The sequence below is a fragment of the Anoplolepis gracilipes genome, chromosome 7 (assembly GCF_047496725.1).
Source record: "Anoplolepis gracilipes chromosome 7, ASM4749672v1, whole genome shotgun sequence".
NCBI classification, from domain to species: Eukaryota; Metazoa; Arthropoda; class Insecta; order Hymenoptera; family Formicidae; genus Anoplolepis; species Anoplolepis gracilipes.
In genome coordinates this window covers 12,081,261-12,098,387 of record NC_132976.1, presented here as the reverse complement: position 1 = coordinate 12,098,387, position 17,127 = coordinate 12,081,261, and the positions used below count along the sequence as shown (strand labels likewise).

At 30.8% G+C, this 17,127-nt stretch overlaps 1 protein-coding gene across 2 annotated transcripts in view; it reads left to right on the top strand.

The window, feature by feature from the left end:
• Dsb (scavenger receptor class B member debris buster) overlaps positions 1-17,127 on the top strand; it is a 38,730-nt gene that overhangs the window by 7,719 nt on the left and 13,884 nt on the right. For both annotated transcript variants that reach the window (XM_072895395.1, XM_072895396.1), the window contains exon 2: positions 2,623-3,518. In XM_072895395.1, the coding sequence (XP_072751496.1) occupies positions 3,338-3,518 (181 nt within the window). In that variant the 5' untranslated portion in view covers positions 2,623-3,337. The remainder of the gene's footprint in view (positions 1-2,622; positions 3,519-17,127) is intronic.

Sequence of the window (17,127 nt, the reverse complement as noted above, 5' to 3'; positions counted from 1 at the left end):
GACAAATGTTGAAAGATTATAAAAAAGAGAATGTTTATTATAAAATATTTTTCTGCCAAGATAAAACCGACTTCAAATTCGCAAAACAATTTATAATTGAGAGAAAGTATGCGAATTCCACTACAGGTTGTGTGATATTTAAAAGCTAATAACATTCCATGCCCTCAAGAAATGTGCCTTATTTAATTTCTCAATATGCTCGCGTTTGTTCATTAATATTTTTTTCTACATTCTAATTTGCAGAGAATCGATAGAAAAATTCTAATATTATTTTTAAATTCAAAATATCGTGAGCCTGAAGCTGATCGAGCAAGGAATTTTTAATCAATTTTTATAAAAGGAAAAAAACGATCTGTTTTGCATTTCGTTCGACGTAATTTAAATACGTACTTTAATCTTGGCTACGTAAAATTATGGTTAGGTTATTTAACACTCTTTGATGTAAAGCGAGGAGGTATAACGAGACTTTCTGGATTAATTCTACCTTTCTCTTTTAATGTAGCCGTTATACTAGTTTGTGTCTCTTGAAAAAAAGTACAATAATTAATAAAGTAGTGAAGCGAACGCAAAACTCTTGAAATATTTCATGGAAGAATTCGAAACTGTATAATAAATAATTCTCGTTTCCATATGATATATTGTATTATAATGAACGGCGAGATACAATCGGACTTAATTTTCGTTTATTTTTACTAAAAGTGTAATTATTATTAAGCCTTTATGATTAACATGTGTAGCACATGTTGTCGAAAGACAAATTAGTTGTACGTACATTTATTTTTAATCCATCTGTTCTCATTGATATTTCCCGAAGTTATAGTCGGACCTCTTATCCTACGACAAAAAATCCTGTCATGCTACGACCGCGAAAAGGGAAATTATACCCCCAGTCTCAAATTTTTGTCGTAGGATCAGAGGTTTAAGGGGAAGATTCCGGACCGAAAATGTCGTAGGATAAGAGGTCCGACTGTATGCGAAAAAGATGGATACACGCGAAGGAATAAACTTTGCATTCTTAAGTGTAACTGTTTTTGTGCCGGTTATGAACAACTTACCCGTTTAAATTACGTGTCAGCAATCTTTGATCACGTCAAAATATAAAAAGATATCTTTATATATTACGTCGAAAAATAAACCAAGTTACGCAACGTGTCGGGCGTGAAAATATGTAGAGATAAATTTTTTTCTAAATGAAATCATATTTAAACATCTGAGATCAATTACGTGCATTTAAGGATTAAAGTACAGTTTATTTGAGGTGTAAGGTTTTTATAATTGACGTAAATTTTTTTAGTTTCATCTTGTTATTATAATTGCAGCATTTGAGCGCGAGAGTGTGTTTGTGATTGTAAAATCATAATAAATATAGAACGATGTTATTTGTGACGATTGTATACGTCAGCAAAATAATTGCTTAATTGGCTGTTTCAACAGGTATTATTTAATGTAACGTAGTATGTCACAAGACAATTAGCGCCATTATACGATATAAAAGATCTTAGTTTATATGTATCAGATGATTATCATTCTGCAATAACTATTTATGCACATCATTAAGATTAATATTGTTCGTGTATTTTTAATCGCATTCAAAAAAACTTTTTGTCAACATCTTTTTTAAACGTTATATAGTCTATCTCGTAATTATATTTTCATATAATTGATGTAATTTTTGATTATTTAGAAATAATAATCGGAAAATAAAACTTTATTACTCAATTATATTTTTGCAGAAATTATTATATGATAATTTTATTGAAGTTTGATCTGAAAAAATGTTCAACTTTTTATATATATGTCCAAGTTGAATAATTAATTATATAATATTATATAACTATATAATATGTCATTGATTTGCACTTGAAGTAAAAAAATGAAATCTTGTTTTGTTTATGTAGTAAGAAATGTCTGGGCTGTTAAACATTTGCATATATATGTAAATGTATTAAGTATGTTTGCATTTAAACATGTATTGTACGAACTAACATGTAACAATAATTATATTGTTCTATTGTACGTGATGTCTTATTTTTGCATTACTCCTGCAGTGCTGCACTTCGTTCCGTGATCATTAGTATTATCGTTCGATTTTTTTTTTTTGCGATACGTGGACATCCAAGACAATTAAAGTTCTTTTCCTTTGTTGATTATTATTTATTTATGTTATATGTAAATATCTTCTACCTCTCATGCTGACCTAATTGTATCTTCATGTCATGTAGTAAAAACTTGAAATAACAACGCTATTAAATCTCGACATTATTTAATCGTCATACAAAATCAGAAATAAATATCAAATAAAATATAAACTAAAATAAAATATATTTTAATAATTTATAATTTAATCAGATTATTGTACTTATGCAAAAATATAAATTCGACAATTTTTTTTGTAATTTTGATTAAATAATTTTAATGACACAATGACACGCAACAAAAAATGTTTACATAAATGCATATTTTATTTACGTAATACGTGTTCGATGGCAAAGAGTCAGTTACGTCGCGCAACGTATGTAACGGTTTGCTCTTCGTTATATTTTTTCGGTCGCGATTGACCTGGCCGATTTCTTTTTCGTTTTTACCTTCTCTTTTTAATCTCGATTTGGTTTCGCATTTCAGGCAAAAGCCAAGAATGAAGGACCAACGACGAGATCACGAGGAGTGAAAGTGAAGCCGGGGCAACGCGCGTCCCACCTGGACCAGGCGTGAAAGTCCAGTGCGTAATACGAACGTGAGACACGTGGTGTGGTGGTACCTGTCGAAACCACGTTATCGACACGACGACGACAAGGCGATATTGATGATAACGACGATGATAATGACGACGCAGGTACGCACTAATAGCGAGAACAATGCTCGGCGCAGTGACGCCAGATGATGATGATGATGATGATGATGATGATGATGATGCTGATGATGATGATCCCCTGTAGACGCAATCAACGCATTCTCAATCGTCAATCAGAGCGCAAAGCGGTTAATTAACCGCCTAACTCTGGATTATCTAATCCACTTTTATTCGATTGAGCCTGAGGGTTTTATTCATCAATCGAAGATCGACCATTTAAGAATTATTAAGAGCCGATCTGAATAAAAGTGTGATTAATAAACATTATTAAATATTATTTCTAAGAAACATTATTGTATAATGTAATAAATTGCAGAGAGTTGCTGAAAATTAAGTTAAATCAAAGTGACGTGATTGGTTCGGACCATTTGCTATAGAAGCATCTTATCAGTGTCTTTTTGGGTGAGATCGATTTTTTGCACCAATCAACAAGCTCAAGATAAAATTATTCTTCTGCACGACTCGTGAATTAATCTAAGATCGAAGATGAAGTTTATCGCATCCCTGTTCGGGACGGGGTCCCCGAAGGCGATGGGCAGGCAGTACATGAAAGTCGGCAGGAACGCCCTTTTCGGTATCAGGACTGACAACAGTGACAATATCTGTACCGAAAAAGTGCCAAGGCCGTTATCCTTCTTAATTTCCAAGAAGGGAAAACTCAGGCACGGTGAGTTACTACATCATTTATATAATATGATAGACAGTTTAGATAAGTTTGACATTGAGAGTTAGAAACCTATCGCGCGAAAATTTCGACATAATTTTTTAAACATATTTATACCTTGATTTTTTTTTTTTTTTTTTTGTTACGCCATCGCTAGCTCTTTGTTACATCAGTTATTTAAACTTTAGAGTGCTAATTATTAATCTTGAACGTAAATGTTAGGCAGCGGCGAGGTTCTTACATAATTCTCTGGTAGTAATTAGATTAATTTATTGTAAACCGTGATTTTTAACCGCAACTAATGATAACTTATTTGACACACGCGAAATTCATATCGATAATCAGACCGAAACAAGGTTGCAGCACGAATTATCAATTGCTATTGTTCATTCGTCAGCTTTCTTAATTACTCATTATTCTGTGAAGATAGACAATTTAGCGTCAATTGATTGCCACGAAATATTTAGCTAATTCAAGCATCGCTTAAATACACAAGTCATGTTTGAGTCGGTGAAAAAATAGTAGATGATATAAGATAAACAGTTTCTCCATGGAGAGAGTTCGAGCGCTAAGAAAATATACTTGAATTTATATCAATTATAAATGATATACGATAATTCATTGAATGTTTGAAACGTATTTTTAATTGTACGTTATATATTACTGAATAGCATTTACAATTAGTTTCACCAACAACATATGACTTATTGGTGAGATAAATTCTTATGTCTTGTTTCACAATTGCAAAAAGAGAATTATTAAATTTATTCTGTGAATAAGTTATATATTGTTAGCGAAATTGATATATGTAATTATTAGCGCTTAGAATATAAATTCGATGTCAAAAATGTTTCGCACGAGATGAGATCATATATAAATTGTTTTAGAAATACTTTATTCAACTATAAATTCTATAATATATATAATATGTACATATAATAAGATAGAATATGCGAAGAAAAACACTTAACATCTTGGTTAATATTAATAATACATTTTCTCTTAACTATTAATTATCTAAAAAATCTGAAACAAAGATCTTTTTAATAAAAATGTGAACAATTTTGAACATAAATTACATTTCTACTGATGCAAAATTCAGTTAAAATTTATTGCAACATACTATAATATTAATTGCAAAATACTATATTGTTAATTATTTTATTGAAAAGATTACATAGCCAAAAATTTTTAATGTTGAAAATTTAACGTAAGGTACAACTGTCTCAGTTGTAACTCATGTTTTCTAATAGTAAGTCACTTTTAATTTATTTCATTGAATAATTAATTATTTAACATATTTATTGTAATTAATTATTAAACATATTTAGAAAAGAAACATTATCACGCATTATAAGTAAAATATCACATTTTTAACTTAACTATAATATTGCAAAAATTTAAAAAAAGAATTTTTAACTGGCGATATTTTTGTTTAATCTACAGCGTAAACGTCGACAATAAGAAAGACTCCATATTTTGTAAATAAAGTAAGTTTATATTTCTTTGTTTGCAAAGAGGTATGTTGTTTTGTATTGCAATTGGGACAAAAAGATTATAAGTGACTTACAACTGGGTTATCTATAGACGGTTATTAAAATTTAAATAATTATTTTATATACAAATAAAAATCTTTTTATTTTTAATTAAATACGATAGCTAAAGGTTCAGAGAATTATCGTGTAAAATATATATTTGACTTATTATATACTCTCTTTTTTAAACACAAAAGAAATCGTAGTCAACAACTTTAAATGACTTATAACTAGGACGGCTACCTTACATCTGCGTTAAAACAATATCTTTGTCTTCTCGGTGGTTTCTAGCATTGTTGTTGAAGCAATACCTATATCTTATATCAAGGATCATTGTTTATGATTAAATCGAATCAAAGTGAGAGCTACCGTATCGTACTATAATTCTTGCCACGTTCAAGAAGCGTACGTAATTAAAGTTACGCGCAAGGTCGAATAGTTTAATTCTCGTTATAAAGTTGTAGCTTCTCGTTATCTTGATGAGCAACGAGCAAACCGCAGAGTTATCGCTGATCGTTACATTCGCGTAGTCGATTAGGTTCGCAATACCGTACTTCATAAAGTAAAGATAAATCTTTGCAAAGTAGCGCCGACAAGAAGTAAATTCAATTTTTTATTATTATAATTTTAATGAAAATTTTTTAATCGTCCCTTGGATGTTAATTAACATTTTCTTCTCCATATTTTCATGAACTATGAAAACTTTTATAACGAGCGTTTATTTTATACTAATAAAAACTCTATCGCATTTCTCCTGATAAGTCCAGTTCGCTGATATTGTTACTTAATTAAAATGCCATCACTTTAAATTACGTATGTTTAAAGTAAAAACGTCGATATTTTTGTTGAGAAACGCGCTTCAGATTTTCCAGATTTCCTCTTAATTGGAGAAAGTTTGGAACATTTCGTGCAGCTATCTAACTAAACTATCTCTACTCCGACTATCGCATTTTAAGCTGTATGTGGTTAATGAAAATTTCGAAACCGTATTGCAACGGTACAGAATACGTTACTTGATTTATCATCATTTGTTTGATATAGATCTACACATGTAAATCTTTTAATTAATTACAAATTTTGTGTTTACTTTTTCTTCTCATGAAAATTCAATGAGCACCTTCTCTTTACGTGATTTTAACATTTATAATTAAAGAAACATGTGTATGTACATGTATATATGTTACATATATATATATTGCGTGAAAACACTTTTTGAAATACATACTTTATACATCTTCATTTTCAACATTATACTTTCTTTCGTTATAACTTTTGCTTTCGTGAAAGAAAATGATAATAGTATCTATCACGTTTTATATTTTCCGGAAGCTCTTTCTAACGGTGAAAAATGTTAAACAGTCAGTTACTGCAAATCTAAATGTATAATGATAGAAACACTACACCACACTGTGTAGAAGCATGTTTTGATATAATTTGCAGTTTCAACTTGCGATTAATAATTGAAACATATTCAGGATGTTGTTGATTAAATTCTAATATTCCAAGTGCAATAATTGCAACATAGTTACAGATTAATGAGTTATCTTAATTGGACCACTCATCATGAACATCGGAATGCATGAAATGCGATACGTTGCGTTTCAAGCAGTACGTTGCCCCTTTCCGTTTATGCTTCGTGAATATTCGACATTACTTTAAGAATTGGAGAACGTTGATATCTATGTACGTATATCATCAACGTTCAAGATTATCGAATGCCTTTACATCCCATAACGGTAATATTACATTATGATCAATGCAAATCGCAAGAACAATTTAACATAAACAGTAGCAATTTTTTTAAAAGAATAATTATCTTTAACGGATTGGGCAAAACAGGTAATGATTGAGATTAACGATTAAATATATTGGCAATGAACTCTCAGATTGTTTGTCATTATCTTTTTGTTGCAATAAATGGCGTAATGAAAGTTTTTTTTAATCTTTTTCTACGGAAAAGTCGTCACGGAAGAATCTGTCGTTAACAAGAGACTGATTGCGGCTAAATAGCTTGTACATACATACACACGAGTAATATTAAACACTCTGTGCAACATACTTGAGGCCGAAGTGCAGTGGGTCAGTGGAACGCCAGTGATAGAGGACAGGTTGCACAGCACGGTTAAATGTTTCGCATCACTTAGATTATGCTTTACTATCGCCGACACGTTTCACGCTGACATTTTGTCGTAAAAATTTGTTATTCCAAGAAATGGTCGATTGGCAGGAATCTCTTGGCAGGAAAGTACAGTACATAATGATATACATCATGGACCAATAAAATACGATATATTATATATAATCAGGGTTGGTCAAAAATATGTTTTTTTTTCTTTTTTAACTAAACATTCTGTTTTTTTTGTTTAAAACATGTTTATAATGTTCTAAACATGTTTTAAACAATGTTAAAAGAAATCATGTTTAAAACAAGAAAAACGTATTTTAAAACATATACATATAATGATGAACTTTTTCAAGAAATAAAATTAAATTTAAAGATACATCTTAAAATTTAAGATAAAAATAAATATGTTTCACACATGATTTTCTTCAGATTATATCTACAGACTTTTGAAATTTAATTTTGAAACTTAATAGATACTATCTATTATGCGAACTTTAAATTTAAACAGTTCAATTAAAGATGATTAGAAATAATATTTCTTTTTACGTTTATTATAAAATTGATTTCTCTATTTTTGTCAGGTTACATAAATTATAGTTTAATTAATTTATATTATATTAATTTTAGTTTACATTTATTTATGCATTTAATATATACTTAGATGTTGTGTGTACGTCATATATAAAATAAATTCACATATGCAAATTAAAATGATTAATTTAATAGTTTAAGTTTCAAAATTAAATTTCAAAAATTTGTAAATGTAGTTTTAAAAAATTATGTTTTAAACATTTGTTTTATACATGTTTAAAACAAAACTGTGTTTAATTTGACATGTTTAAAACATGTTTTTTGTAAACTTAAATGTTTAAAATATAACAACCCTGTATATAATAGACCGTATGTAGAAACGCTAGGAGGAGAAAAAGTTTTCAATTTTATTTTATTCAAAGCATTGGAAAAAAAGAAGAGAGATTTATCTATACATATGAAGCAAGTATAAAATGCAGCATTATCCAGCGTTAAAGTTCCCGCTGATATCTCGACGTTGAAATCTTTTGAGGAGAGTAATAGACGGAGAGAAGGCTTCTTCCTTGCAGCATTAAAATCTTTATACATTATTCATGTGTTAGATTTCATATTCTCTCAATTGTTAAATATCATCCCGTTACTCGTATAAAAATATAGTAAAATATTAAGACTGCGCACGTATATCGAAAAAACCTTAAAGGGACAAAAAAGGAAAAGGAAGGAAAAGCTATCTCTGCGATTTTTATGCCGTTCCGCCTTCCAGGCAAACGTCTTCATCCTGCGTCCGTATCCTTCATTCCGCGATACCGTTAGGTTCTGCGAGAAAATACGAGTTTCTGTCCGCCTTGTTTTTGCCGAACACGGTGTTAACGGCAAGCGCGGCACGAATTTCACTCACGCTTTGCATCACGCGAGATAGACACGTTTACGTAATTCGAAATCTTGTCGTCGTTCTCAAAATCTTTCTTTTAACTTTTCCCCACGCAAACGCTTTTATTTCCGGAAATCGGCGTATTTTTTTGCGAATAGTTCCTTCCTCGCCCGCGCGCTCTCTCTCTCTCTTTCTCTTGCTTTCTCTCGCGCGCAAAAAAAAAAAAAAAAAAAAAAAGAGAGAGAGAGAGATTAATATCTTTATACTATAAGATACTGAAGGTCATTACACGTGAAAAAGTTTTATTGCAAGGCCGTAAATAAATCGACGATTATAAAAAAGACATTCATATTACGTTGTACGCTTGACTCTTACTACGTCAAATACTTGACTGTGATTAGTCGATTTGTTTACGGCCTTACGATTACGACTAAAAACTTTTTTACATGCCATGGCCTTAAGACATATTAATATATAATGTTTTAATACTTTTGTGTTAATGATGAGGTCACCCGCAGTCTGCATGATAGAATCTCACATTGAGCGATCTGTGAACAAGGATTCTGCGATATTACAAATCTTTATTCGAATCTTACAAATTATGTAACCATTTTATTCAAGCATACACAGTATTGACGCTGATAAAAAAAATTGCGACGAATAGAAGAATAGAAAGAGCAGATTATAATCAATTGCGTGTCATTACGCGTGATTAAATCGACAGTAGGTCTTGCGAAAACTTGCCAATCAGTTATGAATTAATAATAATACTGAATTATTACGACAGTGTGCTCGAAAAGCATAACAGCCGCCGCGCCGCCGCCAAAACACTCGAGTAAAATATCGGATAGGATTTAATGATCGAGAATGAAGGGTGAATAAGTCGCTTTGAAAGAAGAAGCATGATAAATCGTTCAATGCACCGAGCAAATCATTTATCTATTATACGTCGTAGCGAAACGCATTACTATGACATTACTATGCCACATTCATAGATCCGCGCTATCAACTTTCTAATACGCTCGTCCTGCAATGCGACGGGGCCACGTCCTGTCATTACATATAGCGTTATGATATACAGGTTGGCGATTGTAGGCAGGCGAGATATATGTATACGCATCATTATCGTATCACGTGAGCTCGCGTCTGACCGCGTTGTATCCGCGTCACGTGAAGAAGCGTGCTGTCATTACACACATTTTCCATTTCTTCTTATAGGTCACATAAATACATACCATACATATAGAGGAAATCCGATATGGCATTCTGCCTAATTCGTTTCGCCTGCTTATGCTGCGATATGACAAAACTAGAATTACCAGTATACATTCTGTATATATGACAAATAAAAAGCATTTTGTATGAGGAATATCTACCAAGTCGTATACTTTCTTTGAGTCATTGCAAGTTGATTTAGACGGAATGAGTTATAAATGATTGAAAATTGAAAGTTTTACGACGCAAATTCTTAGACGAAAACGCAAACAATTAGTGAATCTCATATTTGATATCGGCAATTAACAAATTATGACGAAAAAAGTGGTATTTTATTAATAATAATCTAATATTTTCTTTCCGGAAAAATTAAAATTATCTCCTGATTTGAAAATTTCAATATATTTAAGTACTTAACGTAAAAAAAAAACAAATAAACTCATCGTTTTCAAGTTTATTTCAAGTTTATACTTAAATTATTGATGGGTCACGGCTCCATTATTGTAGAAAATCGAGCTATTTTCTTATATTACGGAAGTTATTAACACACTTACATCAATCAAATTACATCAATCTTCTCGTAACGAAAGTTTTAACGTAACTACGCAAGAAGGTCACAAGTCGTATTAAGCTATTGCATATGCAAGATTATCTAAAACTATAGAAGAAAACTGTATGCAAAAACACCACATGCTTTAGTTTTTTTGACGTTTTGCAAAAAAGAAAAACAGAGTTGCATCCAGATTAAAGTAACGTTGTAAAATTATTGATTATTGTTATATTTGTTTTTGTAGTGTGATAAATTTTATACTAATGACGAAATTACTTGGCGGTCGCGTGGATTAAAATAAGATCAAGGAGACAAACTTTTAGTTTTGCGTAGAAGAACTGGTTTGTATCTTATGTATCAGAAACGTGTAATTTTATTTGGAATAGAATGCAATTGAGATCAAGTCTATTTGCAACCACATTTTATATTCTATCTTATGATCTGATTAAATATTTGCGACTTACTTATCCTTTTAAGAAGTGCCTTCTGATTATTATCTTATTATATTATCTTAAGTTTATTAAAATTATAGCGAATTATAGCCCCAGCTTAATTGATACTTGTCATAAACATAATCGGATGTTTGTACATCAATTGTAAGTAACCATTTTTTTATATAATCTTGACATTCAAAAAAATCATTATTTTGATTGAAATCAGCGGTGACGAGTTTTTTCGCACAAATATATCAAATTTATTGTCTTTTACATGTGAAACACTTGTAAACTTCTCTTCCTGTACGACGATTTTGCATTACTACACTGAACGAGATAAAATGACTGACAATTTAACTGCATTAGCAGAACTTCCAGCAATCTTTTGTAGAAAACTACAATTAACGAGTTAAATTAAAGATAGTAAAGGTGCGGTACCAAGGCGTAAATGAGCCGGATGTATGTATAATATAAATTAAATCGAGTTGTTTATTAAAAAAGTCAGTCGAGCATACAACTTAGTTAAGTTGTCAAGAGTTAAATTAACTTTGCAACGCCAATATAATATGATCAACATTGACCTTAAAACACTAAAAGAGCGCTTTCAAATGCGTGCCAATTTTCTAAAAGAAAAAAAAAAAGAACGTAGATTCCTCTATTGCTCAACAAAATAATGTAGCAATTAAAAACTTTAAATGCCAATGAAATTTAATTATAGTGTAGGGTTTCTAATTGTTTTCTAATGGCATTTCACAATATCGTGCCTCTTCGTATTGGTAGAACTTTCTATATGAAACATAGTATCCCTGGAGTCAATTGCACAGCAACCCAAGGTCGGTAATTTCGTTAGGCCATTGTACTCTCTGGAGAAGTCGAGATGGTGGTTCGAATAGCATGAATCCAGTGACGAAAGATCGAAGGTCGTAGAACAAGAGATGTCTGCATTCTTACATGGTCAAGATCGTGTGCTTTTTTATTCCCTATTAATGTTTGGAACAATTACAACGATAAATTTCGATGACCATGTGATCTACGATTATATAAAATACAAATTAAGTTTATGAGACATTTAATTTTCAAATATGATTGATGTTTCAAGGTAATGAAATACAGAAATCCACGTGTCGGCAATTTGACGAATAATTATTTAGTCTTGGAAGATTAAGTATCGACATTGAAATCTTTAGCAGAGACAAGTAAGCCAAATTCATGAAGCAAATATATAAAATTCAAATAATGTGGAATAGCAGAAAATTTGAAAATTTAAACGTGGTCATTTTTACTATGCTAATTTGCATAGTTTGCTATGAGTCATTACAAATCAATCTCGTATGATTGTTTCGCATAACGATATGCGGGAAATTCCCGCATATACAAATAACATTTCAATTTGCGTTCTTTCTGTTCGACAAGCCTGACGAAACTTTTAACGACAACACCTCGGCAAACAGAGTTCATTCATTGCTCTACGAGATCCATTTAGCGTTAATTTTCTATTTCAACAACAAATTAGCTAAAAGGAAGTTTGCACAAGTTCCTTGAATCACTGTCATAGAGCAAAACACTCTCGATAAAGTCTATCAGAAGACAGCAAGTCATTGTCGTGCCAGTTGATAGCGCATAGTGAATAGTCATGAAATAAATTCCAACAAAAGGTCAACATTAAAAGAATTTAACTATAATTTAGTGTTAAAAATAGAGAGACATTGTAGAAAAAAATAATAGGTCAAAGAGTTGTTTGTTAAACAAATTGCTGCGAATGTAAGGCAAAGATGATTTGAAACGTTTTTACGTATCGAAGGTTCTTATAATATACCGGACGATGATAGTTGACCGTGACGTTGAATGACTGGTATCTTGTAAAAAAAAAAAAAAAAAACGCATTGCCTAAGATTAAGAAATATCCACTTGCACTGTAATAAGAAACCAGCCGGAAACAGCCAGTAGACCCAACTGTTTTGCGCAATTTTGCGGTTGCGCGACCTGTCGCATAACTTGTATTAAAATCCTGTAAAGAACAATTCCGGCTCTTGTCGAGTCCGTGACAGTCAAATTGACGAGTTAATGCGTTACACCAACAAAGATATCGTACTTACTTACTATTCTCATATTTTGCGTTCTTTAACACCTAGATTGTAGATTACTTTGACCTTAAGAGGCTTTAAGGTCTAAATCTTACCATCTCTCTATGATCTTCGCTACTAGAATAATTGCAAAGTCATGAAATAAGACCGTTGGACCTTCACACTTAGAATGGAACACGTGTGTATTCTCAGCTCGTCGCGAAAAGGCTCGCCTCGCTGTGCTTTTACGCTTAATTCGATTCAGACAATTCCTTTCTTCGGAATGCAGTCAGAGTTACAAAATCTTGGCTGCTCAAACATAAATGTGCAGCGTTATCGCGTTATATGTTTTTTTACGCCACTGCCGTAAAACGCCAGAATACATTATTATTCATAAAACATAACTGGTGCGAACGCAGGACAGGGCTGGTTACTTCGATCATTTTGAGATCACTTTCACCCATGGCCAGGGCTGGCTGCAGGCAATAATCGAAGGGGCAGTCTTCTTGTCAATTAAAAAATCAAGGAAGAAACGCCTACAAGTCATTCTGTCCTAATGTTGATCAAAATTGATGGATCAATTAAAACTTTCGCGATTTCTCTTGACATTTAAAAATCATGAGAGGGAGAGGTCTCATACAAAAAAGAACAAAATGAAAAATTAAAAAAGAAACTTGTTAAATATAATGATGTGCAAAAAGAGTTACATTGTAAAGAGTAATATAATAAAGAGTTCCAACATTGATAGAAATTCGGTAGTTATTTTACAAACTGATCTTATAGGTTTCTCCTTTTCTCTCACTTTTATTCAGTTGTCAAGAAATCGTTTAATTCTGTCATACCAATAGCGTGTTTAGATTCACGTAAGACTGTAACTTATATAAAGGAAGAATGGAGAAATTCAAGTATCTTATAAAATAGTATTGCCCATGATATATGCATATAGTGATTGATGATAAGATTTGCGTTAGGGTTCAATGATTGCATAAATATAGTGAAACCGGCCCTGTTCACGGCCCATTACTGGCAGATGCCCGACCGACTCTCTCGGTATGTAAACGCATACTTTCCGAATCGACACCATGAATGTCCTCGCATCTTCGCGATGTGTTACGTGCAATCGTTAAGCAACCGAAACCATGAGATAATAAGTGGAAGAGCTGCCCAAAATAAGTGTATTACGTCATATCTTTGAGGTGTAATCAATATTAACGGAGACATCGTAAAGACGAGCTCATGTAAAATTTTCATATATATAATAATAATATATGTATAAGAATAATATAATATGTTAAATATATTAAATGTTATATGTTTATATATATATATATATATATATATATATATATATATATGTATATGTATATATATATATTAAATGTCATATGTTAAAAATTAATAATATATTTAAAAGAAATAATAAAAATAATAGAAAGTATAATTTATCGGAAAGCTGAGACTAAGTACTCTCAAGTTTATAGTTTGTATGTTTAGAAAATCTATAATGATTCGAAAGATAAGATACAGATTTTGATCTAAGAACCAAGTAATCTAGGAATTGAACTTTTTCTAAAGAAAGAGTAAAATAATTATTCTATAAAAAGGAATAATTTCTGGTTTGTAATACAGCACAATGGTGATACTCATTAATAATTTTAAACACCGTTACAATACACATTAATTAATAAAGTTTTTAAAGCGACGAATATGGCTATGTAAAATTAAAGTGTCTATTATTTTAATTTTTCCAATAAAAGAAAGAAAAATTGTAAAGAGATATATACTTGTATATTACACTCGTTGCATTACGACGAATCAAAATGTCATAAGAGGAAAATTAATGAAAGTAAAGATTATATACTCCTATATCAAATCAATTTAAATGAGATTAGCTTAGATTAGCACTTGAAAAAAAAAAATAATAAGTTGCATACTCGAACTTTGCCACTTTAATCACTTCCTTATTTCTGCAAGAAGTTCGTTAGCATAAAATCAGTCAGGTGAATAACAACGAATAAAAACGGGAGCGATTCTGAGAAGACAATGAAGTTGATAGTTTTTATGATAAATAAAGCGCAAGTAATTCTTGTTTGACGTGTTATAATGTTTGTCAATTTTTTTATCGGCGACAATCAAGTGTTTTCTTGAAATGCAAAATGACATCGTTAAAAAGAATTGTTTTCTTTTAGCGTACTATTATCGAGACATTATCATTCAATAAAATATATAATAGGAGAAATATATAATAGATGTATCAAGTCAGCTTAAGAATTTTACAATATATTAGGTTGTTCAAAAGAATTTCCTAATTGTTTATATTTCTATATTTTATATAGGTATTTCACGTATATATATATTTTACTTAAAAATAAAGAAAATACAAATGCAGAAAAATTTCTTTCCAAAGTTAACACAAATGTATCTTTCTCATCAAACAGTAATAACTCAGAATAAATACATTTGTTGCGCTAAACTAATTATATGTATCCATTTTAAAAATCCTTTAAATAAATTAAATTATGAAACAAATGTGAAAAGAGAGTGTATTTATCTTTCAAGATATATTCTCTCATGCTCTGTCTATTTCAATTGGGACATTGCAATCATCTTGTAGACATATGGCTTGCGTGACTGCGAATCGATGTATAATAAGTATTGCTGGACCGGATGTCGTAAGTTCGATGCATTAGACATTCTAATGATTAGGGAGATTTCAAAAAAGTTGCATGACCGTTTTGTGGCATTCTCGAGCGGGATCAAAGCGAAGGTCTGGGACTGTAGTTCAGATTAAAGTGTCATTAAAGAAAAATGTGAAAGGTTTTATGAGCTGAAACTGTGTTTCCCGCAGAATATGTATGATTGCGTTTTTATCATCCTCTTGAGCGAAACGATAGTAGAAATTCATTTTTCGCGTTTAGTTTTTTTCTTCTTTTTCTTTTTCTTTTTATCTCGAGAAATGATTCGAACGGAGATCTTTTTTGCACTAAAATACCAGGAGAATCATAAAGCTGGAGCGCAGTTAAAACTGCAAGATATGAAAAAACTATTTATATATCGTGTGTAATTTGTTTTTTTTTATGCGACTTATCTCAAGTTGTCTGCGCGTTAACAAGTCTTGTATTGTTATAAACTATTTTACATAAAATCGCGATAGTATCAAAGTTCTTAAAGTACTCAATAAAATTTACATTTCAAGGTTTTTTGACGTTAGATGACTTGCATTCCAGATATCTTCAATCATACAGGTGCCTTGATCTTTGGCATTTATAATTGGAAGGGCATTCAGTATGACACCTATATTACGATGTAATTTGCAATCATAAATATTTGTTTGTTAGACTTTGTCACTCTATTAGCCCTATTTCTTATCAATAATCTCACGATATTTTATTACAGACGTCTATGTTGTACAATGACAGACAAAGTTTATTTATATTTCTGATTAATATTATCGTATAAAATAACACGTTAATTATAAAATCAGGCAAATCCGCCTTTCATGGTCAAAGTATGTAGATTTGGTTAATTTGTTAAATATGCGCCACGATGAATTCATAAATTGCGACTGATCAACAAATTGGCGGAATATATGACCTTTGAAATGGGTGTTTTCATATATTTCGGTCTATCGTGCGCTCAGACAGCCATTAATTTATTTATTTTACTGAGCTGAACGATCTCTCACTGTCACCAAAAGTCATTTAAGTAACGATTCGGTCGAAAATATTATTTTTATTGCACTCTGCAGCTAATGAACTCTTATATTAAGACTTGCAATATTAACTTCGCAATGTAACTTATGAAGTTGTTTGTCTTAAAAGAAAGATGTGTAGTTTATCAATTATCAATTAATTACACATGGATAAACGTTTTATTTGTATTACTTATGTATTTATTTTAGAATATCGTGATTTTTAAAAATTGTTTATTTAAGGGAAATTAATTAACTTTAAAATATAATAATATTTATGACAAACATTCTTTCAAGTCTTATATCAGACGAAGTTATTGGGATTCCTGTTACACAACTTTTTATAGATAAATTTATGGGAAGCCGGATAAATTTTAAATCGCTAATGTAAATTTATAAAAAAACTCATTAAGAAAAAAATAATGATCGTTAAAGATTTATTTATTTATTAATATATTTTAATAGTATTTCTTACTAATAACATTCTTTTTAGACTAAAAAAAATTTATTTTTATGCAAGGACATTCTCTGTCTCTTCTAAGTAGGTATTTCTAGTTTTCTCTAAATTATTTTGAATAGTTTTATCTTTTCTTGTTT